The 11,601-nt window shown below is 48.3% G+C and overlaps 1 protein-coding gene across 2 annotated transcripts in view; it reads left to right on the top strand.

Moving 5' to 3' along the window:
- The first annotated feature begins 445 nt into the window (after positions 1 to 445).
- The window catches only part of LOC142576258 (uncharacterized), a 28,770-nt gene continuing 17,614 nt past the window's right edge, over positions 446 to 11,601 (top strand). The window contains exons 1-2 of one of the 2 annotated variants that reach the window (XM_075686300.1): positions 446 to 594; positions 7,415 to 7,516. In XM_075686300.1, coding sequence (XP_075542415.1) covers positions 538 to 594; positions 7,415 to 7,516 — 159 coding nt within the window. In that variant the 5' untranslated portion in view covers positions 446 to 537. Of the gene's footprint in view, positions 595 to 1,007; positions 1,182 to 7,414; positions 7,517 to 11,601 lie in introns of those variants that run through there. The other variant, XM_075686301.1, reaches the window with a different exon arrangement.

The following is an 11,601-nucleotide window of genomic DNA, read 5'->3' as shown; positions in this document are numbered from 1 at the left end:
TTGCGCAGCTGGGGACCGCCCAACTTTTCAAACGCTCCGTAGCCTGGCCCGACAAAGCAACCACGTTTCATTTTTGCTTCGGGATCGCACTTGCGGACACGAGAGCGCGACAAGCGCTTTTAGGTTACACGCGGCTGCCGACGCACAGCTGCCAAACCTGGTCCCACAGCCTGTTTGATCTCGCTGCCACATTTGGTTGCTTCCGGCGTCAACATCCGAGGCAGGTGCATGATGGACGCGCTACATTCGCTGCGCCTCCGTACCGTACGCGGTAAAAGCCGGTTCACCCATTGTTCGCGGCGGCAGGGCTCACCGGCAACACATGACACCTACGAGTCAATTTCGAAACACATTGCGAAGTTCTAGGAGATTTTCGAAAAAGCGCGCCATTGACACGTGGTTCTCCTGTGCACCACTGGTGTCGCGACCTGCCGCGTCACGTGACCCACGCCGCCCTTCAAACTCTTCGTGAGTGGTTCGTGTGTTGGTGGGGCAAGCCGAAGCGCCGTGGACGCAGTGGCACACGTTCGCGAAAACATGTCTGAAAACAAACCGGACAGTGAGATGGAGGATCGCACAGAAGATGAGACCAAGGTGAGTAAGGCCGGCAGCATGTGCCGATCATGAATCGACGCCAGCCGGCGGCGCTTAGACGGGGCCGCCACTAGCACTGCGTGCCAACAACAGGCGACCGTTTTCTCGAACGTCCCCGCCGTCGTGGTCACGCCGGGGGCACGTGTTGAACCCCGCACCCGTCGCGCGAATCTGTGGGTCCGGCGACCGGCGTCTCGCGTTCCGGCTAAGTTATCGAGCGGCTTCCTGCACCGCGCGAACGGCGAAATATTTCAAATTGAATCCGTCTTTCAGACAACGTCCATAATGGCGGGCGATTCGTGGAGCGGGAGTTTGATGCGACCCTAGCGCCATCTTTCGCGACCGATAGCAAGCGCGCGCATCGTTGTCATGACTACGCTTCTCGAGGCGCCCAACTCCCTCTCGTCTTTCATCGCTCGCGCGGCCGGCCAGACGAACTCTCGGTGCCATTGCTCTTCAGCCGTAACGCAGGGATCAGCTTCGTGCGTCTTCGAACCGGCATTCAGGAAGGAATTGTCGTTGCAGTACATCGGCATATTCGCGCGTGCAAGTGTTAGAGTGGAGTCATGAGGGTGAGGAAGGTTCCGGTAAGTTAATTTTTCCTTGTAGCCGAAGTCTCCGTTGGCACGTAGCGCGATCGTCTCGCGCAGGCTTCCTGCAAAGCGCGTGCGGTTGTTAAATCTCAGTTCGTTTGCGCCGCTGCGTTTCGCCACCGAAAGCTATGTAAACGCCCGAGGAGATTGCGCGTGTAGGTTACTTTCTGGCCATTACTTGGAGCGCAGACTTCAAGAAGGTGTAAGCGATCTGCATTGCCCGACATCTTTGCGCGCGGCGGTGTTCGTTCCCGTCGAACCGTGTTTGTAATGTCCGTTCGCTTCTTGCTCGGCGGTGCTGGCGCCGAGGAAAGCAGCGGGGAAAGGCATGGAGGGTCGTCGGCGTGAATATCGTTCGAAAATAGTCGTGAACGCGTACGAATCGCCGGAGGCGATGCGCAAGAGATATGAAATAGACAGCAAAAAAGTTAACGGTAATCTGATCGCTTGAACCGAAAAGAGAGAAAAAAGAAAGAATAATTTCCGTTGTCGAGGTCGTCGTCCTGGCTTGCGGGAGTAGAAAGAAGTAGTAGACGCGAAGAATATCGTTGCGCCATCGGCTATCCGTTCACTGCGCTAGGCGCGCTGCGGTGGGCAACCTCCGTCCGATTCTGTGCGTTGCAGGCGACTGCGTCTGATTCAGCTACTCTCGAACAGTAGCGACTTACACTATATATAGAATGTGCAATTGGACACGTTGAAGTGCCTTTAAATCGCGCTACTTGAATTTTCTGTGGTCGTAGAAGGTGCAAACGTTCGAATGAACCCGCATTCGAACGAAGCCAATGACGCTGCCGTACTTGGAGCAATGAATTGTTCACGAGAGAGAGCATAGCGATATGCAAAATGCTAGGCTGCAAAGATGCAGTAAAACTCAATAGTTCAAGCAGGCTAGGTGACCATTTGTCTCCACTCTTTCAAAGGGGATGCCAATAGAGATAATGTACACTGCCTCGTGTTGTTAAAACCATGACCTCTAGCTTCCCTGGTGTCATCATGTATGGTGCAGCTACTTCAATGTAACCTGCTCAAGTCTTAGAAGAAGAACTGCACGAAACAGGCGATGGACAGTGATTTAGACCACACGAGCACTGACTCGCAACTATCTTTGCCCATTGTTTTTCTCGCACTATCTGTTTTTGGAGATGTTAATCTACTGACTTGACCAGCTTGCTGTTTTGATCCTGTTAAATGTTTCATAGTTGGTGCTGTCCTAACAGGGAGTAGTGTCATGTTTAGAAAATGTCACCTCGTCTTTCAGTACGTGCTTATGCTTCAGGCGGCATTTGCTCTGGCAAACTGTGTGGTTCACTGACCTGACATTTATAAGAAACAACTCCAGTGATGACATCATTCAGCACGTGGAGTTCTGGGCAGCATAGATTGCCCAACATATACCTCTCCAGCATAAGCATCTACAGAACTTGTACACTGCGCTTTAGCAAAAGTTGCAACAGCAGTAGCATCTCCCTGCATCTGTAAGACTGGTGGACCTGTGCATTGTCAGGATAATGAGCTGGAATGCAGCTTAATTTTGACGGCCACCTGCCACGGTGGTGTAGTTGCTATGGCGTTGCGCTGCTAAGTGTGAGGATGCGGGATCGAATCACGGCCATGGTGACCATGTTTTGATGACGGTGAAATTAAAAATATGCTCGTGTGCCGTTGTGCTTGTTGAAGAAATCTAGGTGGTCAAAGTTGTTACGGAGCTCTCCACGACAGCATTACTAATAATCATATCGCACTTTCTGTATGTAATACTTCAGAATTCAGTTTTAGTTAACAATATCTGTATTGCATTTTGTGAGCAGGATTCAAGGCAAGTGTAAGTAAAAGCTCTGACCACATCAGATATTTTGCAATGAAGATCGGCAACGGCATCGAGCTTGCCATTCGATCTCATTTGCCCTGGTTGACTCTGCTCCAACATTAATTTCATATACTTGCGATAGCATGACACAGATATGATGATGAGCCAGACAGATGTGCTTTTGATGTGAAGACATTTGCATCAATATTAGGAAATTTACCTGCTTTATAAGACATTACTCGTAGAATTTTCAATTGGGGTTCTGCTGGGCACGGTGGTAGGTGAATTCATCGTGGACACTGTCTCACAAGGCACATCCAGACAAGCAGTTTAACTGCAGTTCGTGTGCATTCCAGTGTAGTCTCCGTATGCAGCTAGGTGCTCCAATACACACTTATGGCAACACATGAAATGAGAGAAATACGATCTTGTCGACTGCAGGGTGCAAGCGGCTTCTCAAGCTAGTCAAGTTTCCACCAGCACTTTCCAGCACCAGGCACTGGTGTGCATGAGTCTGCTAATTCTGCACAACAAAAAAGCAATGCTATTGCATGCTGACCAATTGCTCCTATATCAGTCTCCACATTTTCAACCCGTAATCACTAACAATTATGTCTGGTCTAGCCCTGTTGGCTACCCTGCTACTTTACACTGTACATAGAAATTGCTGGTGACAAAGAGTTTGTCATGTCGTCACATACCATTTTCTTGAAGTGGTGCCACGACTGAGAGCTTTGATCCTGTAGGAATAAGGGGGTGACAACAGCGCTATGCCTTGGCACATAGTGCACTGTGGTTGCTCATCACCGCCTGCCCATCAGCTGCGGTCCAGCACAGGCTCGAGGAAACAATCGACGACAATCATGTATACTCTTGGAAATCATTTATTACTATTGTAAATAACACTTCGATTAGGCTCGCTAGCTATTGGGGGCTAGCTCCACCACTGTAAAACCTGGCGCCACCGTAGGCGTGACGTGGCATGAGGGATCACGTGGATACAGCGGCCGCGTCGGCTGCTTTGGAAGTCCCATTTGCGCCGCAGTTCTGATTAAGTGGTGAGGCTTTACCGCCTCCTTGTGTGTCTGCTTGACAACATCTGAAAGTACTGTAATAGGTGGCGGCTGCCTTTGGAGGCGTGCAGCATGGTAGGCTACTGCTCGGTGCCGCAGTGCCGGATGTACGCAACGGAGCACGGTGTCAGCCTTATTCACACGTAGCCGCAGGGCAAGGAACTGCGTGAAGCTTCGTTGGCAAAACTTAGAACCGGCAGATAGCCATCGGCTACAACTCGGGTACGCAGCAAGCACTGACGCGAGGAAGATTTCTACTACGGCGCCGGGACTACGCAATGTTCGGTGAGTAGCAGAAAACGCTCACTGAGACACTCACCCGCGCCCACCGCCCGGCTAATGTCATGACGCTTTATTAGGTCTATGAACTTGCTGATACTAGATTCTGGCAAGTTCACTGGAATGGAAAGGGAGCAGTAAGAAGCGCATTAAAGGCATGGTTATGTTTCTGTTATGAATTAATTCACTGGATTACGAAAAAGAAGCAGAGGCAAATTGCACGCTGAGAAGACCGCTAAACATACAGTGTGACGCAACTTGAGAAATAATATTGAAATGTCCAAGAATTTAGAAGATAAAAAAAGATTGAATCGTTGCGACGGCACATCACAGTTCCCGTAGCTAGGCGTCGAAGTCTCTATAACGAAATTATTTTTGGATAGTTCTGATAAAGTCCACGCAACAATGGTTGCTAGTGTGCTGTCAAATGCTCATAAGCTGTGGCACGGTGCGAAAACGCGCTCACAGCGAAAGCAAAACATTGTGGGCAGACATGCATGCAGACGCGCAGTCGGTTGCTGCGAACCCGTGCGATCGCTGCATTGAGGCTCTGTTATGCCCCATTTGGTTATACAGACAGCCCACTATAAGAACATATTTCACATAGCTTACTCCAGCGTTTGCCTACCTTTCACACGAGAAGCCGATTCGGGAGGTTCCATCGTGGCACCCGCGTGCAGCGGCATTTACTGTACGTATTCGGTAAAGAGATAGTGTCTGTAAACGATTCTGTGCTTTCAGTTTGCCCAAGATTATTATATCAACAATCAAAAACTTCCTTCGTTTTGAGAGCACCTACATAAATGTCTGGGAGGGCTGCCGTGTGGTGTTCTTATTCAGCGATGTGAGCAAAACCTATGAGGAGCGCGCCGCGTGATCCCTCATACTACGCAAGGGAGGCGCTTCCGACAGATGGCGACTCTGTAACTCCTCGTCCCCAATAGTTTACATCACTGAGGAATTCCTCGAAGAGAAGATGCTAAGAGGGCCTTCCGCTTGCCAACTGGGAATACGGGTGGCCACGGTGACCGCCATGGCAAAAACGTCATTGACGAACCACATGCGGAAAAATTCGAGCGACGGCAGACCCTACTGTACTCACTGCTTGCTGTTGACCAGACTTGGGTAATGTCAGAGGGATCTTGCCTGACTCGCACGGTGGCACTGGTAGCACTTCCTATTGCCGTGTGTCGCCTGCAAAAGGAAGGCTTCCCCCTGACCTTGCTTGCACTCGGATGTTATGTTTGTTGTGCGTGCGACTGTCATGGGACACGAGGATTTCCACAATCCCCAGTTGGCTCTGAGAAGTCAATGGTGAGGTCTCCACGAGCCTTCACCGAAACAACTTTCACCTGGTTTCCTGCAAGTTGCTAATGTCTGCACTTACATACTTGAAAGCATGGCTCTTCAGCTGCTTGTTGGTTAGTGCCAATTTGTCGTTTCTACTGCAATTTCCGATTTGGCATCATACTTTTTGCGAATTTTTCTAAGCGAGAACATTGTTGTTATATTTCGGTTTGTTATGTCTGCCTGGATCGTACACTCTGAAATGCCAATCCCGTCCCCATAGGGTCGTGTGTGTTAGCTTATGGTTTGTTAGTTTTTCTTTCTGGTTGTTGTGTCCGAAAACTGCGACAGTGCACCACAAACACAGAATTGTACATTGGTGGTGCCTGCATTGATTACTGTGGGAAAGGATCACTTTGCAGTGCTTGGCATTTGTTGTAGCAGTATACAAAGAGCAGCAAAAGATCAAGCACTATTAGGGTGGTATGCTGACTGAAATGCTGAGATTTTGCAGGACATTCACATTGCGGACGAGTCGGCAGAAATGCGGCAGCTTGAGGATGTTATGGCACGAATTCGCGCACTGAATGCGTGTCCTGCGACCATGGTGTCGAAACATGAAACATTGGAATAGCTGATGTCAACAAAGCTTACACTGTTAAGTGCAGAGAAGGCAGACGAAGACACAAGTGACTGCCCTACACCCACATTCACGACCGTTGTCCTGACCTTTGATAACTTGTGCTATTACTTTGACATGCACAGTGGTGCTCAAGCTGTGAAGAAGGTCCCAAATGCTTAAAAAGAGGCTGTCATTGTCAAATATTTTGCCCAGCAGCCAGATAGAAATCACCAGCTATTACTTAGTGATTCATGGCTAAGACTGTCCCCTCTTTCTACCAGGCAGCGATGCGAGCTTTATTTAGTAAAGTTCTTTTTGTGCTTCCTATTTCAAGTCGTAATAAATTTTTGTATTAGAGTAGTTTTCTGCTTCACGTGTAGTGCTGCCGTAAGTGTTCGTGAGTGTTAAGTTTTCCCAAATAATGCGTTCATTTCTCGTGGCCACCTAAGAAATATATCGGTGGGTTCTATGGCATATTGTCCTGCTTAGCTGCTTGCGTGTTGAAGTGGCCGTCAGTTGCACCCTACTGGACGTGCTTTTCTTTTGTTGGATTGCCAAACCTGTGCAGCATTGTGCTTAAAATACTTGAGAGGTAGACTGCTCTCCTGCCAACTGTGAGTTCATTAGTCGTCTGCCTTAAAGGGATAACAAAGAAAAACTATTTTAGCTGTAATAAATTGCTCTTCTATGTCACCAAAAAAGACACCGTTACCATGAGAAAAGGCTTTGTGAGCAAGAAAAGACGCACAAGCAAAAGAGGGGCAGTGACTCTGCCTTGGAAGTTCCAGCACCAGCTTGCCATGGTGTCATAGATTTTTTTCGCATCTGCACGGGCCTTATTTTTATTAGTAAAAATGGGCTGCGTTTCAGTAGAAGAGAGCGAGAGACTGAACGTGATAAATTTAGAGAACATTTATTGCCTCTCAAAGGACCAAGCGCCAGGTAAATGCTTCGAAATAGATGATTTCATGCTGAAGGGGTTCTGTCACAAAATTTTAATAACGAGGCTTTGCCCTCCATTTTCTGTTCGAATAATGGGGATATTACTGCGAAATTAAGGTCATGAAAGTGTACTTCATGAGTTTTAAGGAAGACAGTTGCGGTGTCCACAAGATGGCTGTCTGCTGCAAACACTGCTCTTCTCTCTATGCTGCAGAAGGCCGAGGTGGAGAAGCCTGCCACAGATGCCAAGGAGGAGGAAGAGACCAACGGGGATGCCGCCCCGCCAGCTAAGAAGGCCAAGGCTGAACCAGCCAGGGTGAGTGGGCAGTTTTCTTTCTTGAGACAAATTAACAGGCTATTAGGATGATACAGGAAAAGGCAGCACGGTTCATCTAGAACACATGTAGTCAAACGTCTGTCAGTACCCTCATGACAAAAAGTAGATTCCCATCAGTTAGCCACAGAAATCATAATGTAAAGCCAAATTCTGTCAGTAGTCACTGTTATAGGTTGGCGTATTCACTCATGAGCATCCCGACTTGTACTCTATACACACTTCTAAGGCGTCAGATCCTGTGTTAGTGAGTGACAAAGGTTGTGAGTGGATGGGGTATGCGTAAGGGCTGGCGATTTTGATGGGACCTGTGCACGAACAGGAGTGGGTGCCTGTTAACACGAGCACAGTCGGCCAATTTTTTGCTCAGACACGCCCAATAATTTGGACGCCTGCACGGCACCATCATGTACCCCACAGAGCCAATGTATAAGGGTGTCTGAAAATTTTGACCGCTGAAAACCTTTGTTGTCTTATTTTCTGGACTTCTTGCCATGACTGCAGGCTCAGAACGGCATTAACTGAAGCCACCAGTGGCATCAAGTTGATTATCTCGCAGCATCAAATCAGCACTCACGAGCCAACCCGCTGGTAGCCGTAGCTTCCTGCTGTTTGGTGCCGTGTTTTTAATTGAAGAGCTTCTCGTGTCAGCAATGGTGTGAAGTGTGCCTTTGTCATCCTCGCCGATGACTTCAAAGTGCAGAAAGCTTGGCACAGGTTGCATAATTCTGGTTTCCAAAGGTCAGCTTTGCCACAATACAGTGGTTTTATGCAGTCAAGCTTACGCATCGTATTGTGACGAAGCATACGAAGTGTGGAAAGGGACCACTGGTACAGATCAGTCTGTATTCCTTAATTAGTATACATATGTGCATTTGCAGTCTCCTGTCATAGTATGAGCACCAACACGCCTAATAAGCGTGCTTGCAGGCTTTCAGAGCTATTTTGGCGATGGCTGTAGGGATTTGAGATGGTAAAAGATATACATTAATTTTTTTTGGACTGCCTCATTTTTGGGCATTTTCGCGGCCTGTAGGGAGTCTGAAAAGTCGGATGTTATTGTACATGAACGAAACTTAGTGATGGTGAAGTTGAGTGAACGTATGAAAATGAGTGACTGTATGTGTGTGAGTGTAGGTGAATGGAAGTATGTGCAAGTATGAGCTTCAGCAGGTGCCGGTAAGTGTGAATAGAAGCGGTTGTGAACATGAGCGAGTGTTGGCGTCTATCAGTGAGTGCCGACGAGTGTGAATAACTACATAGCTTGCGACAATATTGGTGAGCGAGTATAATGAGCATCCTGTTATTTTAACGACCGATCATCACTGGACATTACTACAGTCGAACCTCGATATATCGAACAGCGCGGTGATCGCAAAATAGTTCGATACAGCCAGAATTCGATATATAAACTCGCATAGAAAATGCGTCAAAAACTAGCACAAATCAATCAATGAACCAATTGTGGCGCAGTAGATACTCACATGAAGCTTCAAACAAAGTATTTATTTCGTTCGCTGAAAGTACTGAAGCAGCGTAGCCTGCTTCATATTGGCAACCGCGTGCTTGACCATGGCGTCCTCAACATAGAACGCCGTGGTCAAGCCTATTGCGCCGCAGTAGCGGCGTACAACGGCCAAAGCAGCTACAGCCTCAGTTGCAGTCGGGAGTGGGGCAACATCAGCGCTTGCTGGATCAGCCTCGGCAGCGTCTTCGTTTGGCCGCTCAGCAGTCACTTCTGCCGCGATCTCCACGTCTGATAACTCCGCCACTGTTCCGGTGCTGTCGTCACCGCCAACGAAGTCCTCAATGCACATGCTGTGTGGCTCAGCACCGACAAAGCACTCCAACTGGCTCCCGGTTACTTCGAGTTGGCATTCTTCCTCTTTGCCATCCAACGTCAAATCTTCGGTTACTTCCTCAGAAGCTTCTTCAGTGCGGCTCACGAAACCCGCATGCCGAAAGCAGTGAACTATTGTCGACTGCTTGACGTTGTTCCACGAGGCTTTCAGCATTTGAATGGCACCCAAAAGGTCTATCTTTAGCTCTTGGCCCATCCGCAGCTTGAGTAGCAAAATGTCGATCAGCCGACACTTATAAATGGACTTGAAAGCGCGAATCATGGTCAAATGGCTGCAGCTTCAACGTCGTGTTCGGCGGCAAAAAGTGAATTTCGATACTGCTCAGCTGGACATCTGTGTGGTGTGCTGTGCAATTGTCGACGATGAGGCAAACCTTCTGGCCTTGACGCGCCAGCTCAGAGTCCCATGCCTTCAACCATTTTTGGAATATATCCAGAGTCATCCATGATTTCTTGTTCCAGGCATATGTAACCGGAACGCTGGGGCAGTTGCGCATGCACTTTGGGGTTCGAAACTTGCCTATGACAAGCGGCCGCTGCTTCGTGCTTCCGTCCATATTAGCAGCCAACAGAACTGTGATACGTGCCTTGCCTTGCTTGCTGCCGTGGCACTTGTCTCCGCGGGTGTCGAGCGTTTGTCGTGGAAGCATTTGCGAGAACAGGCCCGTTTCGTCAGCATTAAATATCTGATTGGGCTCAAACTTGGCGAGAATCTGAGGCCACTCTTGTTCAAGCCACTTCTTGATCTCGCCTTCATTGGCGTCCTCACTTTCCCCCGCGACTGTCTTCCCGACAATGTTAAAGCGGGCCTTAAAACGTTGCAGCCAACCGCTGCTGGCGTTAAAGTTCTCAGCGCCGAAAATGAACGCAAGGTTCTTAGCCTTCTGCTGTAGCATTGGTCCCTATAAAAGAATATTCCGGGCCCTTACGTCGATAAACCATTTGTACAGCGCCTTCTCGACGTCTTCAAAGGCAGCTTTGCGCACCCGCCGCGCGCCTGAGTGCTGGTTCTGTGCCGCCTTGGCCTTTATGTCACTCTTGTTTTTCAGCAGAGTGCTCAAAGTACTCCTTGGGATGTTGAAAGCTTCGGCGACGCTCAACTTCTTTTCTCCATTTTCAACGCGCTGTATCACTTCCAATTTCGCAGCAAATGTCAGGGACGTCCGCTCCTTCGCATTTGCAGCCATTACAGCAACCACAACAGACCTAAGCCACACACACACTAACAACGACTGGCGTAGCACAAGCGGCAGCACCGAGACGCACGTGTCGTTGACGTTGTCAAACTAGCGGACCTGGCCAAGCAAGCCACGGCCACGCCAAGCCGTCGCGTGCGTACGCTGCTACGTTCAAATGGCGCCCTCGGCACAACCGATGTGGGCAGCTGTCGTGCACAGCAGTCTGGAACGCCCATCGCGCCGCCGCTGTCTTCGAGAGTATTGCGGGAAAGCTCGCTTCCTGTCAACAGAGCGCACTTTGTCTGGGGCGGCGGCGTTCGATATATCCATTTTACATCCGGCCTTGTTCGAAATAAAAAATTAAAAATACATGTGATTTTCCACGTGATATAAAAAGTGTTCGATATACGCAATAATTCGATATATCCGTATATCGAGGTTTGACGGTATATTCACACTTTGAAAAAACGGGAATTACCTTCTTGGACAACTACACCCTTAACCTAAAGAAACAAGTGGTTAAAATTATCTCATTTTCACTCGGGTTACTACTGATGAGAATGAACCTGCAAAGTAAGTTGTGAGCAAAGGCACATAACATTGTTTTGTGGCATGTTTACAATGATATGTATTTAAATCTGCTAACCAGCTTGCTCCTCGTGTATGCCTTTCTTTTCAGTTTGGTATATGTAATAAGTCACGCTCCACCATACTATGATCTCATGATTGCAATCACACAGTATCTATGAATAAATAAAAATAAACAATATGTGAAACTTTGTAGGCAGGCTTTCCCATGCATCTAACTTGCTCTAATGAACATCGCTGTATTCCCATTGTTAGCGCTGTTGATGCTGAGAGTTGCATTTTAAAAGCTTTGATGGTGTGAGGGGTGGCGCCAATCTGCCACAATGATGGCTTATTTTATATACAGTCGACAACCGATAATTCGGACTCCATGGGGAATTAAATAAGTCCGAACTATTCAGTGTCCGAAAAAACGAATGTATCCAAGAAAGGTCGCTTTA

This window comes from Dermacentor variabilis, chromosome 3 (genome assembly GCF_050947875.1).
Source record: "Dermacentor variabilis isolate Ectoservices chromosome 3, ASM5094787v1, whole genome shotgun sequence".
Classification (NCBI taxonomy): Eukaryota; Metazoa; Arthropoda; class Arachnida; order Ixodida; family Ixodidae; genus Dermacentor; species Dermacentor variabilis.
This window is presented reverse-complemented; position numbering and strand designations above follow the sequence as displayed.